At 44.1% G+C, this 17,827-nt stretch overlaps 1 protein-coding gene across 9 annotated transcripts; it reads right to left on the bottom strand.

The window, feature by feature from the left end:
- Positions 1–70: 70 nt before the first annotated feature.
- LOC122614338 (paired amphipathic helix protein Sin3a) lies at positions 71–17,780 on the bottom strand. Of its 9 annotated transcripts, XM_043788900.1 has the most exons (13): positions 17,611–17,780; positions 17,208–17,327; positions 9,978–10,792; positions 8,624–9,909; positions 7,015–8,555; positions 6,366–6,678; positions 5,929–6,304; positions 4,826–5,346; positions 4,434–4,763; positions 4,110–4,316; positions 3,827–4,051; positions 1,363–1,776; positions 71–1,295 (listed from the first exon to the last, which is right to left on the bottom strand). In XM_043788900.1, the coding sequence occupies exons 3-13, from the start codon at positions 10,432–10,434 to the stop codon at positions 777–779; spliced, it is 6,189 nt and encodes a 2,062-aa protein (XP_043644835.1). In that variant the 5' UTR covers positions 10,435–10,792; positions 17,208–17,327; positions 17,611–17,780; the 3' UTR covers positions 71–776. The 9 variants fall into 9 exon arrangements, with proteins under 9 accessions (XP_043644835.1, XP_043644834.1, XP_043644840.1 ...); XM_043788899.1 differs by having other exon boundaries at positions 17,208–17,780; XM_043788905.1 differs by having other exon boundaries at positions 4,826–5,328; positions 17,208–17,780.
- Between the last annotated feature and the right edge of the window lie 47 nt (positions 17,781–17,827).

Genomic DNA, 17,827 nt, shown 5'->3' with positions numbered 1-17,827 from the left:
GATTCCAAATATTTTTAAATAAATATTTTCTATGAAATAATTCCATTCACTTTTGATAAACTTTTGTTTTAATCTGCGCAATACATTTTTACAACTTAACCTAATAACCTTAAACGCGTAAAATATATAATCAATAGTATTCACAAGGAATTGTACAAGGTTTGTATGTGGGTGTTTTGTTTGATTTGTATTAAAAATACGTTACATTTATGGTAAAGTAAAAGAGCTTGATTTTATAAAATCTTAAAACACTAAACAGACGTGTTCTGGTTCCTAGTTACTAGCACAACTGTCTCGATCGGTTTCTAGTGCAAAATCGTTAAAAATATCCGTGACTTTAATTGTGGTCTTGCGATTGTGTTTAAGGTGTATGTGGCTCTAGACTTATAGACTTTAGATCCTAATTCTAAAAGCGCATCAATAAAACAGGACGCTGCCGTGGTAAAATTAATTCTAAAATTTATGCAACGTAAGACTATAAAATTCTTATTTAGGAGCACTTTCGCCTAAGATTAAATGACTTTTTGTACAAAATGAAAAAGAGCTTTCCTTCGTTCATCAATCAATTTCCAGAGCCCATGCCATGCCGGACATTTAACAGTCGATCGCGGGTTGGTATAGCTGCAATCTCGATGACCGCGTCGAGGAACTGGTATCACATTTAAAAAACTATTTAATTTAATGCAGGCAATTCATCCCACATCTTCTCTTTGTCGTCATGTGAACGAATCTGGCCATGCAGCGACCACTGTTGTTGTTGCTGCCGTTCATGCCGGTTAGCTCTCCATGGGTCGCACCTGCTGCAGTGCCTCTGCATTCGGTGTTGTCGCAGATGCTGCACTATTGCAATGCTGCTGCTGTGGTGACGCATTGGAACTGGTGGTCGAGTCCGCGGACAAAATGCTACTGTTGCACATCGAGTGGGAAGTCGAGGATACTGCCGCCGAACCCTGCACATTATTCACCGTTGAAACGGAGCCTGATGGCGCAGAGTTGACCGCCTGAACTGACCCATCTGGAGTTGGAGCAGTGCCACTCATCAAACCGCTTCCTGCACTCTGCACCACTCTGTATCTGTTGTAGATGCGATACGGGGTCTTCGAAGTATCCTTCTGCAGTACCGTCTTGGTTTTGCTGGCGGATCCCCAGCCGCTGGCATTGATTTGATCTGCCGTCTTGCCCAGCAGCCAGTCGACGCAATTCTGCTGCAGTTGCTCGCTGACATGCTGCTGAAGCCACTTGTTAACGTACGTTTGGAAGTGGGCGTATTTCGCCTGAGTTACGCGGCAATGATTCTGCAAAGAAACAAACCAATTAATAAAGCTGTTTTTCCCAAATGCCACGACAAAATAGCAAACTCACCTTCTTGGCACGACGCACCGCATCGTACTTAAGTAGCTTGAGATTCTTACTGGTCACAAAACATCGCCCGTTGCTGGAATTTGTGTTGATCTCGTCGCGATCGTTGAAGGCGTATTGCTCGGCCAAGCCCACCTGTGGGGCGCCCAGCCTCTCCAGACGTTTGCCGCCCCAGCTGTTGTTGTTATTATTATTGTTATTGTTACTGCCACCGCCCGAGGTGCTGCTGCTTGAAATGATGTTGTCGACGGAGATGGATTCAACTGCAGCCGCAGTACCATGCAGCTCACTGCGATTCCGCTTATTTTCAAACAACTGACGCACTTGCTCCTCGTGCAGCTTCGATCTCCGCTTGTTGCGCAGCAAAAAGCGTGCCTTGCGGGCTCCTCCCCCGATTCCACCTCCTCTGTGGCGCAACTGAAATGAGAGCAATGGAAAAGTTAGTCTTTATTGTGTGTAATTGCGTCAATTGCCGGCGGCAATGCAGCCAAGAGCACTTGAAACACGGCGGCAATTCAACATGCTCACAGAAATTTACGAGTATACTTAAAGCTGGGAATGCTGAGATGTGTGGGCTGTGTATTGTAGCATTACTGAACAGTTAGATAATTATATTAAGGGAATTATAAAGATATAAAGAACCCAAGAGGATGGAGGTACCAGGCCAACAAACTCAAAGCCGAAGACATAGACTCACACGCACAAGGGGACAAACGCAAAACCAAAGTCCACAAAATACAGGATGAAAGTCGGAACGCAACGAAATCAATCACAACTACCAGTACCATCAAGAACAAAAACAAATATTAAGCTTAATCTACGTGAAACAAAGAGTTGCACAATGCGATGATGACTTACCTTGCTTAAGCTTAAGTTTGTGTGGCAATTACTGAGTTCGATTGTGGCTCTAACCCGGAAAAAGGAAAACCCCAACCCCCTGAAGCCCATCCCTCTGTTTTAATAACTTTGAACATGTCTTTTTAATGGGCTGCTCCAGATATATTTCTCAATTTCACTCTCCAGTAATGTCCACAGTTGTGATTGTGTGTGCTATTTAATTTACAATTATTGAGTGTGTGGAGTGTGTGTGTTCTTATGCCTAGATATAAAAATGTTTACCGAATTTAAAAGACATTTGGCTGCTTCCTTTACAAAATTAGCTACTACACGTTTTACACATAATAATACATACATTGACCGATTACCATTAGCATTACGTTATGTACAGTTAAAACACGTTAATTAATATATACATGTGTGTCAGGTGTAATTTAGGCCTATAGTTATTAAACGCAATAATTTGATTATCATCAGAAGCACCACTCACACACACACCACACCCCAACCACACCATTACCATCTTTGTTTGCTTCATCTCTTCATCTTCACCCTTACAACATCACATCATCACATCCCAGGTGCCGGATCTTCGATCACCCGATATATATCAAACTCTCAATCGCTATAGATAACTCTTGGGTAACTCAAGGCATAACGAAATCAGAAGGGAATGCAACAAGCGCGTGCCTACATTATTATTATCATCATCTACTATTTTACATAATGTCGGTTTTTATGCATGTTTGTGGGTGGAATACTACATTTAATTAAAGTGTGTACTTTGGGTTCTGTTTCTTCGCTGGTTATTGCGGGTTATTGTTTGGTGTCTCTGAGCAAATAATGCATTACATTTAATGTGTGTGAGTGGGTGGCGGTGGTGGGTGTTGAGCGTGGTAGTGGTGGTTGTGGTGGTGGGTGAAAAGGTTTGGTGTTTCAATTTCTCTTATTCCGGTTTTGGTAATCAAAAAACAAATTCATTTATTACTATTTCATTTTGCAATATGACTTTTTCTTCTTCTTATTCAATGAAATTATCAAAACTATGTTATTTCAAGCCTTGGTATTGACCTGGTACGAAAAAATAAATTGGAAAAAATGAGAGAAAAGAATGCAAAAAAGCATTAATTAGTGAATATTTTCTTGTCCTTTTGTATTTTTTTCTTTGCTCGTATGCAAGCAACGTATTCTTTTGTATGCATACGAAATGTGGGCGATTAATAAGTTGGCGGCATGTTGATAAATGATACCAAACGAAAAGATACAATAATGGAAATAAAGTTACAGCTGGCGAAACGAAGGGGAGATAAATAATAGAAAGTGCAGCAGCAAAAGTTGATAGGTAACAACAGATAGATAACCGAAAACTGAGATATATATTTATATATACAGAATACAGTACGGTAGGATGTGGGATGTCTTGTCCATCGTCTAAATCAGGTGAAAAGTTTGTATGTACAGTGGAAGTACCGAAAACACAAATCATGAGTACAACAGGGAATCAAAAACGTAAACATAATCGAAATGAACAACGAAATACACAAACAACATGGTTAACCACTCTTCAAGCACACACCACACAAAGCTGCTCTGGCTCCGGAGCATCTCATCGCTGCCTTAGCACACTTACCTCGGCAGTATCTTCGTCCTCCTCCGTCTTGATATCGGACGCCTCTACAACGTCGTTGCCGAGCGCCGAATTCGAGCCGGCATTATTGCCACCACCGCCGAGCGCAGGATTCGCCAGCCGCTCCACATACTTGCTGAACTTCTGGGCCTTCAACGCAGCCGGCTTATCGACTTCCTCGGGCTCCGAATCAAGCAGCTCTATGGTTACACGGCAATCAATTTTGTACTGTAAATGTAGTTGTCGTTAGTAAATTTCCTTAATGGTGTTACTTTGTTCAGCTTACAATGTACACTTTGAAGCAATTTTCGTCGTTGAGAATGCTCTCCGCCTTCCGCTGATACGACATCTCCCTGTCAAATGTCTTGTGAGCATCCCGACAGAATCCGCCGGTGCAGCCTCGCCTTTGCTCGGTTGCAAACAGCTCCACACAATCCAGTGCGGCTCGTTCTGTGACACAATATTGCAGCTGGCGAACTGCATTCGAGACAACCTGAAGATGAACAAATGAGGGGAATTATTATTCTGTTTTTAGTATTTCTATCTACATAGATAACGTTTTTGATCCATCGATCCGAAATACTAATTAGAATATCGTTTAAACACTCACCTTATCCAGCGTGAAAGAGATGTATGCATAAATGCCAAACATTTCTCGCATCGTGTCCTCAAACGTATTCGAGTCCATGTTGCCGTCTAGAACGTTCTTGAGCATATCAAGGAAGGTGGGGTAGTAGTCTTCAACTTGAATCTCCGGCTTGGGCTTCAGCCGCAGCGCAGTGGCTGTGCTCTCCCTTCGATTCACCCTGCAGCGCTCCTCCTCGATGGCCAGCAATCGCGCTCGTTCATACATAACATGCAGACGGTCGCAAAGTATCGCATGTAGCCGCAGGAATAAATACCAATTGTTGTTGGCGAAGAACAGCGTGTAGGATTCGTCCTGTTTATAATAACAAAAACATATTTTAATACATATTCTATTTAAAGCGTTGCTTAACGTACTTCGTGTTGCCCGTGTGCGTGCGGTGGCAGAAGTTTTGGATTGGAAAAGTCCGCAGGATGTTCCAGTTTGATTTCCAAATCGACGCCCGCTCCTGCAGAGTCTTGGCCTTGCCTGGGACTCGAGACAACTCCAGAGGTGGTGCTACTGGCTCCTTCTTCTTTGTGCGACGAAATGAGGTCATCTTTCGGCTTGCCTTCGGATCCTGATACACTTGATGACGATGCCGCTGACGCTGCCGCCGCTGCTGAGGATGTTGATGGCGTTGCATCGTCCACTGAAGACGGCGTCGCTGAAGACGGTGTTGATGTGGACGCTGGTGCAGAAGATGCAGTCGTCGCTTTGGAGTCATCAGTCTCTTTCTTGATCCCCGCCGGCGTTCCGCTGCTACTGCTTGCATTGCTACGCGCCGGAGAGGCACTTTCACTGGGCGTACTCTTGGCATTTCGAGTCGACGACTCCGTGCGACCCAGTGGCGAGTCCACGTCCATTTTCGTATTGTCATCTACCAAAAACGGAAAGGCTATATAGAGAAACGGTGTGCACAACACATATGTTCGGATATTCGATGCAGTTCAGGGGTCAGTGTGTGGGTGTTGGTGCATTGCAGTCCAGTTTTTGTTTTATTTTATTTAATTGCATTTTGGTTACGTTACAAAATTTTGGTTTTTATTTGTTTATGTTGGTTTTATTATTAATTGCAAAAAAAACAAAAAGAAGAAAAAGAAACAAAAAACGTTCACTATGTTAAATAATACAATCGGGCAAAAGTTATTAAAGAGAAACTTTTTAAATTGAAAGAAAATTAGTCAAGCAAATTTCTAAGGAAAAGTGGATTTTTACATGACTAATTAACGTTTCAAATTCACAAAGCAATGCTCCTTAATAAAAAAAAATAATATGAATAGTGTTAGTATGAGTACGGAATATGAATAGTTTTAAGCCAAAGCTTAAACATCGCTTTGAAATATTAGTTAGTTAAAGAAGCTACTAAATTACAGGTATAGTGCTAGCGCAACAAAAATAATGAATAGGTAGGAGGTTTATTGAAAGGGAACTAGATGGTTTTAGTAAGTCTAAGTTTAGTTTGGCCAAGATAACTTACCGTCATCGCGTTCGTCGTCGCTTAGTGGCTGTCGCGGTGCAAAGAAAAGGTCAGGCACAAATTGTCGAATGATCTGCTTAATCTTCTGCTTCTCCTGCTTCTGTATGCCGGTCTGCCGCTTCACATGATGAATCAGCAGGTTGGCGGCATCGTCCAGAATGGTTTTGTCCTTGTACGGCAGCACCAGATGCGGCCCAAACGGTTCCATGGCGTCGTCCTCTTGGTCGTGCCGCTCATCGTACAGCGTCTCGATTTCATTAAACAGACTTTTTGAGCGCAGGGCTTTCATGTCGTTGGGCTTGAAGTTGATGGCTTGGTGATCGAGAGACTTGAGGTAGTACTTCTCGTTCTGTTCCCGCCATTGCTTATTGAAGGTCTATAAAAAGAAGTGTTCATTTAATTTACATAAATGTAAAGCGATGAGAGAGTTCACTTACCTTTTGCGCTTCTCGCCACTCCTCCTCCTTGACTTTCAATCGCTTCAGTACAATAGGCACAGCCACAAACGGATTTTTCTTCATTCCCTGGATTATCTCTCCCGACTTGTCGCCGTAGATGCGATGAATGGCCCGCTGGTGTATCGTTTGCGATGTGCCGCCCAGATGATCGTCCAGATGGAATTTGCTCAATTCCTCGGTGGACATTCGTGACATTTTCTTCTGTACGTTCTCCAGCACTCGAATCGTGGCACTGTTAACCTCGATGACCAGGTCCAGCTCGAATCGCTCGTCCTCCGTTCTGTGAATATTCCTTTTGTTTAGAGCGTGCGCATTGGTTAATTGAAATAAACGAAAGCCAAAGAAACAGAAGATCCAAAACAAACGATAGATGTGTAAGTTGAGAGTAAAATATAGATGCGGTTAAGAAAAATAAGATGGAACTAAATCTAAATCTATCCTTTAATATTAAATGATAAATTTATATTTTTTCGGTTAAAAAACAATGTTTTTTTTTTAATTTGACCGCATATATCAAACTCAAATGAAAACCTTAAGGAAACAAAAGTACCAATGAAGTAATATCGATATGACTTGTGACTTATTTTAGGTGGACTGTTAGAATAAAGGTTAAGAGAATACTTCTTACCTGTAAATTGTCTCTTCAAACTGCGTTTTCCGCGATGTTACAAAAGTGGAATCTTCGCTGGCCCACGTCGGGAAAGATACCCATTTGTCGTTGAGCACTTCCCGGCAAAGAGCCGTCCGTCCGCTGCACTTCTTGGGTACTGTGGACTGCGGCAAAGCACAATAAGATGCACCCAGCCGCTTACACGAAGACAGATCCACATCCTGAACGTACTCGGCGGCACTCTGGTGACTGCTGCCTCGATCATGGGAACTATTACTGCTTCCACCTCCCTGACGTTGCGTGGCGGCTAAAGGCATGCCATCAATCAATCCTCCAGCCGGTTGACCAGAGGGCGGTCCCAGAAAGTCGGTGAACCATCTTAGCAGCTCGGGGAACTTCATCAAGAACGGGGATACCAGACCAAGAAGTTCCGTTTTGGAGACAATTTCCTGGTTGAAAAGGGCCAGGCATCGCAGGAAGTTGTCGTAGACCTCTGGACTTCTCAACGACTTGCGCACCTTGTCAAAGAACGCAGCGTCGGAAATGGTGCACTTGCTCGATGCTTCGGAAAAGCTCACATCACGGCAATAAGGCTTCGGTCGCTTAGCAGGCGGTGCTCCACTAGCATAGTGTCCGACTAAATTGTCATCACCCGGTCTCCTCGAAGCTGAACCAGAGTTATGCTGTCCGTGGTGACCAGAGGGCAATGGTGGCGTGGCGTAGCTTATTCCCGGCGAACTGCGATCGAGAGAATTGTCCGAAATGTGCGGCATGGAACCAATCACCGAAGGGATGCCATAACTAGGAGATTTCTTTGCGTTATGACCGTGCGTTAGATTCTGGTTTGGCGCGTGGCCAACGTACTTCTGCACATGATGATTATTTCGATGCTCCTTATCGTACGCCACCATCACGCTGGCTCCCACTCCCGGCCGCCCGATATTGGCGCCCGCTGCAGTTCCGGCCAAATGATGATGGCCTCCAACTCCAGCTCCCCGCTGATGCGCTTGCTGCTGCAGACCCGCGTGATAATCCTTCTCAAACAGGACATCGTTTCTCGTCGCACTTAGGCCTGAACCGATCACATGATTCTGCTGTTGCTGATTATTATTGTACGTCTTAATGCTGACACTGGTGTTCACCGCCGAGAGGTTACCTATGGCCGCTGCATGGGCACTGTTGTCGATCTGCGGAAGAGTCGTTGCACCCAAATGCAGAGGGGATCCACTTGGCGCTGGCGATGCAGACGACATGGTTATATGGGCACCACCGCTCAAAGTAGCCGTGGGGCGCTTGCCATGATCATTGTGCACAGACGCCGACTTGGACATGTACTGCCCGGACTGATGGTTGGTGGCGTCAGGAAGAAACTGGCCGAACTCTCTAAGCAAATCCTCATCCTGGCCAAAAAGCTTAGCCACCTGAGTGTACACCTCCTGTTCGGTGAGCATTTTACCCTGGTTTAGGCTGCCCTCCTTCATCACCTTCTGCTCCTTTTGATAGGCGTGCAGAATTTCGAGGAATTTCTTGTACTTGGCCGGCTGGTTTTGGAAACGATTCTGTTCGTAAGAGAGATAAAGAGATTATAAGTAACTTTCAAGGTTTTAAGATGCTGAGCAAACATTACCTTGATCTTGTTTACATAGGTTATGGCGTGATTAAACTCCACCGGCTGATTCTGCTGTCCAGTCTCCCCAAGCAAAATCGATTGATGCGCCTGCTGGATGTGATGCAGATTGTGCTGCGCCGCTCCTGAACCTGGCCCACCTCCTGCTCCTCCATGAGGACTAAGCTCACTTAGGGAATTGGGCGTTGGAGGTCCACCGACAACTATACTAGCAGACGCATTCACGTTTGCCGCTGCTCCAGCCACTTGACCCGTAGGCGTTATTGTGGCCCTTTCTCGATCTCTCGAGTAATTCTGCGGCACATTGTGCGCCGATACGGAGATGCCTGGCTGTTGACCGGACACTACGGCATTTGTCGCCGGGGAGTTTGTTACACTCACGTGGACATGACCACCGCCTGGAGATTGTGATTGAGGAGGCGTCGCCTGCTGCAAGGCATGAATAGTTGTCTGGGTAAGCGAGGCTCCGCCGTGGGTCATTAGATTTACAGCTCCGGCGGATTGAATCTGAGCCACAGCTGCTGCTGCAGCCGCTGCTCCAGCCCCTGTTGCCGGTGTCAAGGATGCAGCATTGGTCGTCTTGATGGCGATATGTCCGGCACCTGACATCGAACTATTTCCGGTGAGCATGTGCACCGTTCCGGTGCTCGTTGGCGCTCCCGGTGGTGAGGGCATTGAAACCACCGGCACCGAGCAGCCGAGAGCATCAGAATGAATTTCGATCTTGTAACCCGGAGGCAGGAACATGTTGAAGCCGTAGATTAGCTCAGTGTGCCCCTTAAAAAGTGTGGAGACTCGCTCAATCACTCCGGGTGTGTCGATGCAGTGCGACTTAAATTCCTTCATGATGTCGAGGAAGTTGTTGTAGATTTGCGGCTGGTCCGCATACTGGTATTTTACTTGGTCCAGGTAGCTCAAAGCATCCTCCACTTTTAAGCGAGGCGTGGCATTTCCCGATTGTCCTTGTGGTGGGGTGGTTCCACCCACGGGGATACTGTTGGCAACCACGGACGATGGAGGAGTTTGGGCCGTGCCCAAAGGTGACTGTTGAACTGGCTGTTGCTGAGACATCGTGGCTAGATTGCCCACTGCAGTGGCCACCGTCTGGGTGCCGCTGATTGTACGTTGACGGATTGTGCCCGTTTGTGAGCTGCTGGATACAGTCTGTGCACTGGCAGGGGTGTTTGCAGCTCCTCCTCCTGTCACATGAATCTGTACTGTGTTGGCGCCATCCGCTGTGTTGGCTTTCAGAGTTCCACCAGCTTGTATCGAAGCCACACTATAAGCTATAGGATTAAAAAATGGCATTAGAATGTGCAACGCATTTCGTTAGACTTTGAAATATGTTACGTACATGTTGTATACTGTAGTGTTTGCGTTCCCGTGCTCCCTGTGGAGACCACCACGCCTCCTCCGCCGGCTGCAGAGCCTACTCCTACGGCCACCTGGGCACCTGCTCCAACTGGTCCTCCAGCTGTAGTGCTATCCACAATCGAGCTTGTGGTCTTCAAATTCGTAGCCGTCGGCGTGGTGGACGGCAAATAGGCAATGGTCTGTGCTCCTCCATGCTGTGGAGTAAGGATGCGATGGTGAATGGAACCGATCCCGCTGATGGTGGCGCTATGAGCACTGGGCACAACGGTGCCAATGGTAACTCCCGTCGTATTGACGCCCACAGTAGCAGTGCCACCGCCGCCGGATGTTGGACCTCCTCCAGCTACGCCCACGACACCAACGCCAACACCGCCGGATGTCGGAGGACCGGGTCGTGTGCCAAATTGCACCTCGTTTACGCTGGTGCGTTTCATCATCTTTTTTGTTGCTCTGTTCTCGGCGGAGCGTATAATCCTGTGCTGCTGCTTCTTTCTGAGCACTTTGTTCCTCCCTGGATCCCTGCCCAAGTGCAAGGACTCTGGCTGCTCTAGGTGAGTGGCCGCCCTCTATGAGCGTATGTAATATGCAACAAACGGTCGGGGTCGCAACTCTTGGTCTTGGACTGCTCGTGGATGCGACATATGTTGTCTATGCATTTGGTCGCCCCGCAAGCGGCAAATGCGCTCGAGTTCTAGGGTAGAGAAATTGGACTGACTGCTGGTTATCTGCTGCTGGTGTTGCTGCGCCGGTGATTCGCCTCTGCCACGTAGCTTTTGGAGTTCTTTCAGAATATCACTGCAAGTAAGAGAAGGGAAACGGTCATACAAAAATGTCGGCAATAAATGCATAAAAAACCCCCAAATAAATACGTTTAGGACCATATTTTTATGATGAATAACTATTTCTGCATTACTGAAACAATCTTGTAAATTAATACTAAAATTGGTTCACTGTCACTGGTTTTGGTAATTTTGCATTACATTGACAATGGGAAAGGCATATTTGTTTCCACATTTATTCTTCCGAGTATACTTTTTCATATACTAGACTACGAACTTCATTGCTTTTCCAAAAACAGGTTCACTAATATAGCACAGCTGATTGATCAATACGGTCTAAATGTTCACAGGTTTCGAAAAGATTGCACATTCCAACAAGGAAAAAAAATGTGAAATAAAAAGCCACGGGGAATTTCTTCTTTTAGCCGTATCACAAAAACTAAAGAGTGGAAAACGGTTTCTCTGTATTGGGGGTTCTGGATTCGGGGGAGGAGAGTGAGATGGGGGACAATAGGAATGGAATGAAACGGTGGAGCTGTGAGCAACAACAATGACCATAGAATGCTACATATAGACGGGAAGGAGATCGTGGAGTGGAAGTTAAATCTTGGAGGAGAGTGCAAGGCATAAGGAGGAGCGCGTAGTTCACTTTAGTGTGTGTACGTGCAACCGGAATTGGGCGCGCGCTTTGTTATTGCTTTTAGCGGTACAGTAAAAACTTCCTAAGCGAGCTTTCTGTGTACACCTTCGATTGCGTGTATGTGTATAAATTTCAGTGTTTGTGGATGTGGAAGGTGCCAAATGCCCCATGCACGACATCGGCTTGCATAGAATTCAGACGCACACATAGAACATATTTATATATCGATACCGCCAAGGGGGCGGGCGGGTTGGTGTGTGAGTACTGCTGGTACATATTCTGTATCTACAACTTACAAGAATAAGAAGAGTCAGAGGTAGCAGCAGCAGCAAACGCAACAATGCAAAGGTGGTGGTGCTGAATCGGTGGTGGTGGTGCAGCCACAGAGAGAATCGGAGAGAGCCGCATTTGTTGTTGAGGCGCAGTACATGGCTGATTTTTTTTTCAAAAAGGTATTTCACCCGTTTGGGGCCAAACACACACACATACACGGACAAAGCAAGCATTTGGCGGGCATTCAGGAGAGAGAGCGACAGAAATAGAGAGAGAAAATGCTGCGCAGACCAGAGAGTGAGCAAATATTAGGTGAATGGAAACCGCCTAGAGGATCATCCTGCTCCAACTAATTGAAACACCCTATCAAACCAACAGCTGCCCCCTTTTAGCATTTGTAAACAAATATTGGAGCTCAGTACAGCCGCACAAAAGCTTCAGCCCTCTCTCACTCTCCTGTCTCTGCCACCACCAACTATCCTTTAATAAAAGAAGGTAAAACAAGTTCGCTCTTTTCAGCTCTCCCAACTGCCTTTGTTGTTATTGTATTTTTTGGATCCGCCATTAGTGCATACCAAACACATTTGCCCGCTTGCTTGTGTGTGTGTGAGTGTTTGACGAGAGAGGCTCCAAATTGGGGCGTTGTGTGCGTGTGTGTGCTTTGGGGAGACATGTGGGCAAATTTTCCCTCCATTTTTTTTTTTTTTTTGGTTCAGCCCGCTCTATTACGTGCACACGTATAATGTTATCTTATCTGTTTTGTTATGTGTATACACAGCGCAGCAGAATACGCAGCACAAAAGGCAGCCAGCGGAAAATATGCAAAAATTGTTGAACACTAGCACTCCATTTTTGAACAACTGCAATACGAATCGGAATCATCGCGATTTAATATTTAGTTTTTTTTGTTACTTTCTCACTCTGGCACACTAACACAACCGCAGCGTGGCGCTGCGCTATTAATAAATTTTGCAAATAAAACATATGGATGTGTAGAGAAATATGTACAATATATTCACATACATATATACTATTTCAGCATGAAGAAGCACGGCAAACGTTTTGTGTAAATTCAAAACCGAATGAAAAAAACAGGCGGAGCAAGAACAACAAACGACGGATGGGATGGGGAGCAAGAAGTAGAGGAGCAGAAGGAAGATGTGAACATAAAGAGGGCCACAAAATGATGCTCTCATTGGGGAGCCATTTAAATGCACACTCACACTACACTTGGCTGCTCTCGCCAGTACATGCGAATGGCGCATCAAAGCAAAAGTCGAGATAAGCGCACGAACTGAGCAAAGAACGAATCAACGAACGAAAATAAAACGACACTACGTTGAAAAAATACAGTCAGTTCATAAGCGAACCAAAAGCAATGGTTCAAAGAGTGTGTATGTGTGTGGCTCTCCTCTCCACCCTCGTTCAAGTGTGTGTGAGGAGAGCAGAAACAGCAGCAGCAACACAAACAACAACCACGTCTCGGCGACGACTTTTTGTCTGTGCGCCTTCTATATGTATTCGCTATGCCATTGTTGTGTGTGTGTGAGTTTGTGCGTGCGTGTGTATATAAACCAATTGAAATTGACCTAACCTAAAAATGTTGCATTTTTCACAAGTTTTCAGTGGCACGAACGAGAATATTGTTTGAATCCGAATCCGCGCTCCAAGTGCACTTGAAGGATAATGCTACTCTGCACTTTCCACGCCTTCCCAACCGCCCACCGCCCATATTACACTTACATCAGCAATAAGCAATAAGCAGTTAGCTTCGTCGGTTGATATTCGGCTGTGTGTATGTATATTCGAAATGTATGTATATATGTACTGGGCGCGTATGTATATTTACTACAAAACTGCCGTTGGTTTTGTAGTGTTATTGGAAACTTTCACGTTTTACGCAGTATTTTGCACTTGCAACTACTATTTCCGCACTCACTGGCACACCGAAATCTAAATTTCACCGTTTTCCTTTCTTTTATTAGATGGGGCTCCGTTCTCAAGTTAAGTTTTAGTTTTACGCTTGTTTCGATCACTTTGCACTTAGCTCCCTTCCTTAACTAGATCACACGGGTCGAATTTAAGACATTTTCTCCTCGGTAGATTGCTACTGCTATTCTATTCACAAATTTTTGGCGAGAAAACGTTTTCGTACATCTTAACGCCGCCGCAAACATTTTCGATTAAAAAGGCAAAACGCGATGGCCAGTCAGTCGCAGTCAGCAGAGAGAGCGAGCAAGAGTGTAAAGCGGAGAGCGGGACCTTGTGCGCTCGCGGCAAAAGCAGAGAGCGGGAGAGCGCGCGCGCGCAGTGTTGCTTTGGAATTCATTTTCTGCTGCTACTGCAGCTAAAACAGGGTGGCAACTCAGCGGCGCAACAACTAAAATCCTCCGTCGCGCGCATTGAAAACACTGCGGTAGCTGGCAGCTAGAAAAATATTTTATATACCATTACCTATTAGCAAATAATCACAATCAGCGGTTATTTTTATTAGCGGTGAGCGGTACCGCATGCAAATCGTCGCAAAATGGCGCTTAGAATTTGGATAAGAAAAGAAATACGTGAAGCTTACGTAAGTGCGAGGACCAACAACAACGCTGTGGAGGGAGAAAACAAGTTGTTTGGGAAACAGGGTGTACCGTTGTCACCCAGCCATGTGGTTGAAGCAATGATCAGAGCATCTTGGTGAGACACCCTGTTTGTCCCGAAGAGAGCGACAGTGAGAGCAGCCAACCCACACAAACGCAACGAGTATACAGCGGATAGCGACGTCGGCAGAGCGTTTTAGCCGACTATTGCAGTACATAATGAAATCGACGAAACCGAAAATCAGAAACCAAACGGACCACTAGCGAGCTACAACTCTGCCACGGCTACACTTTACACACTCATGTACTCCTCCACCACCTCGCTCGCCAGCACACTCACACACAGACGCGTGCGTGCGGAGAGAGGAAGTAAAAAATATGAAGACAAAAAAAGCAAGTGCATCTCACCATGACAATGGCGGAACCATAAAAACACATGTTCGCATCTTGAATCGAAGCGAATTCGGCGGCTAGCTCCTTCAAAAAATAAAATAATACAGGCAAAAAATCTGTATACGAGCAAAAGTGGAGCTGCTAAAACATGGAAACCTTGCAGTTATCGATTCGTCTCGCTCATTGCGCAATGAAAAAAAATGCAGCGGGGGCGGCGGATACGAGAGAGCCTCTCTCTTTCTGAGGCACCTGCAGCGATAGGAAATGCAAATCCGCCTTCCACTTTCCAGTTCGAAAGTTCAAAGTTCATATGCAACTAACTACTGGGTGCAGCGCATGTCCGAGGTGCACCGAAGTCCCCGGACCAAAAAAAATGGCACAAACCAAACTCTCCGACTTCCAGGCGCCGCAGGAAGGTTTGTTTGCCCTTCCATTGGGTATTATTGATGTTTTTTTCTGTTGATAATAAGCCAGGTGGTCTAGCATGTTCTAATTATTCCTGTGCTAATTTCAGATCGACAGCATGGAATGCGGCACTAGGAAATATTTACTAAACACAAAGCTGATCGAGTGATATTTGAAATGTGGTAAAGTGTTTCCTGTCACACGGATAGATCTTTATATAAAACCAATTAGTTTGATATTCGTACGTGCTCTGCAAATAATCAGATATTTTGTATTCTCTTTTGAGTCACCTGATGTTTATTGTGAAAAATACATTTTTTAATTTATTGTTTGTCTCTCCTATAAATTGTATTTGTACACAATATAAAAAGGTAGACCCATTTTTGATTGGTTTACTGTAAAATAAATTCTGTCTACACATTGAGAAAAAATGTTAGTATGAAACAAACGGTCTTTTTACCTTTAAAATTAACTCTCATCAAAACTGCTTATAAATCGTGTATTAAATTGTCTATTATTAAAAGCTATTCTTTTTTGTAAAAGATTATACAATTGCGCCATTGAGGCAAAATGTTTTTCGAATCATTGAAGCGTTGGATCAAAATGAAGAGTAATTGGAAAGTTGTTAATTTAAGCTTATAATTTTACCTTTGGGAATAGGTAGATACAATACATTACAAGGCTTTACTGTAGAAATCTAAATTAATACTTCAACTTTTAAGAACTTATTACAACCTTATACTTTTCAATATGGAAAAATATGATAAGCAAACATTCAGTTTGACTTTAAACTAAAGTGTTAGTAATATAATGACGAAGTCATGTGGAAGTTACACCTAAATTTGTGTAAAAGTGTTCAACGTCTAATACACTTCAACTTCGTTCCGAACATCAAGTTCAAGACTTGTTCGTTGGCCTCTGGCAAAAATACAATTGTGAATTGCAAACAATTGGCTGGCGACGCGGCAAGTGTTTTTTTTTTCTCTGGAGAAAGATCGAGAGAAGTGTGGAGAGACTGCCAAAACTGGGGAGTTTGAGTTCAGAAGTAACTTGTTTTTCAAGTTTTCAAACAGCCAAAACCAAACCAGACTTAAAAAGCCAGTCGAAACTTGAGGCGCTTCACAAAGAAAATTTGAGGAAAACGAGAAAAGCACTGAGAATGTGCTTGTGTGTGTGCATTACAATTGGACCTCACAGAATCAGTGAGCCCGATTTCAACGAATTATTTAATTAGAATCAACGTAAGCCCGCAAATTGAAGGCTGAAACTGCTGCCTCCCTCACCTTGTGCACAATCACACATACGCAAGCTCCAAAAGGGTACACAGAGCTGCCAACTGATTTTTAAAGCGCTATATTATATTTATATTTGCTTAAATGGTTATTTTAACTGTAGCATTTTTATAAACCTTTTTCTTTTTTTCAATAAAATTTAAAAAAAATTTAAATTTTTTTAGAAAACTAGAAATTACAATGAACTGAAAATGGGTTTGTGTACAAAGAGTTGTGCTAGCATAGGCTTTTAACATCCTAACAAGTTGGCAGTTCTAGAGCGAATGAACGCAACAATAACAAAAGGTGAGCGCGGCAAACGCGCTCTGCCTCTTTCACACAGCCACACACATAGCTGTTTTTATTGCCTTCGTGGTGTGCGTGACTGCGTCATTGTTGTTGCTGTTCTCAATACCTTCCTTTCTTATTTTTATTTATTTTCTGAGGCTCTACACTCTTTTTTTAAATTTATTTTATCGAGCCAAAGATAATTAAATATGTTCAGCCACACATGCACACGTGCCAACAGATGGCGGAACCTTGTTTTTTATGTACATATACAAAAAGGCGATAAGAGCGATTTCCATAAATATATAAATTCGCAGAACTTGAATCGAAGATCCAGCTTGAAAACTCAAACTTTTATCCCTATATGAGAATATTTAAGTGGGGAAAAGCCACAAATGTATTATTTTGAAATGAATAATCGCACTGGAAGTGGAAGTTGTGGTTGCCGCCTAGCGTAATCAGTTGGGGCAAATTGAGGTTAGGTACGAACGCATTCTGGTCACCCACTCACTCACACACACATACACTCGCACATACATACAAGGGCGCGCACTTTAATTTTTCTATACATACCTGATATTAATAACTGATGTTTTTGTTTTTAAGTCTTCTTGATTTTCTACTACTGCCAGCAAGCAGACTTTTGGAAACTTTTGAATGTATTGTGGCTACAACTTTCAGCTGCTTGTGGAGCTAATAGGGGGAAGGGGGTGGAGAGAGAGAAAGGAGGAGAGTAGCGCGTGAGTGGCTACTTCTTCTTACATTTGCAACAAACACATGCAAACACTCTGCACACAAGCACATGCACCCGAAATCGATTTAATACTGCCTTTGTTGCAATATCTCGAACTTTTTTCTTTAATTTTTGTTTAAATTTAACGCACGTAAATTCACTCGTGCTTTAGATTACAATGAAACACACACGTACACATATGCATATGTATGCGTTATGATCAACCCCACGCCAGGAATTTACATTTTGTTTGACGAGATCTTCTAGATGAATTCAATTACTGCGCGCTGCGTCTGGTCTTTAACACTTAATTATTTAGGCTCTCTTGTTAAATTGAATTAGTCGCACAGCCGTGAAAAATGACCAGCAATTACAACGAAATCCCAACTCGATTTGTGTGCGGCGTCTATCGAGCAATTGATATCGATATGACGTGGGTGGTCTTCAGAGCTGGCATTTT

The sequence above is a fragment of the Drosophila teissieri genome, chromosome 2R, assembly GCF_016746235.2.
Source record: "Drosophila teissieri strain GT53w chromosome 2R, Prin_Dtei_1.1, whole genome shotgun sequence".
NCBI lineage: Eukaryota > Metazoa > Arthropoda > Insecta > Diptera > Drosophilidae > Drosophila > Drosophila teissieri.
This window is presented reverse-complemented; position numbering and strand designations above follow the sequence as displayed.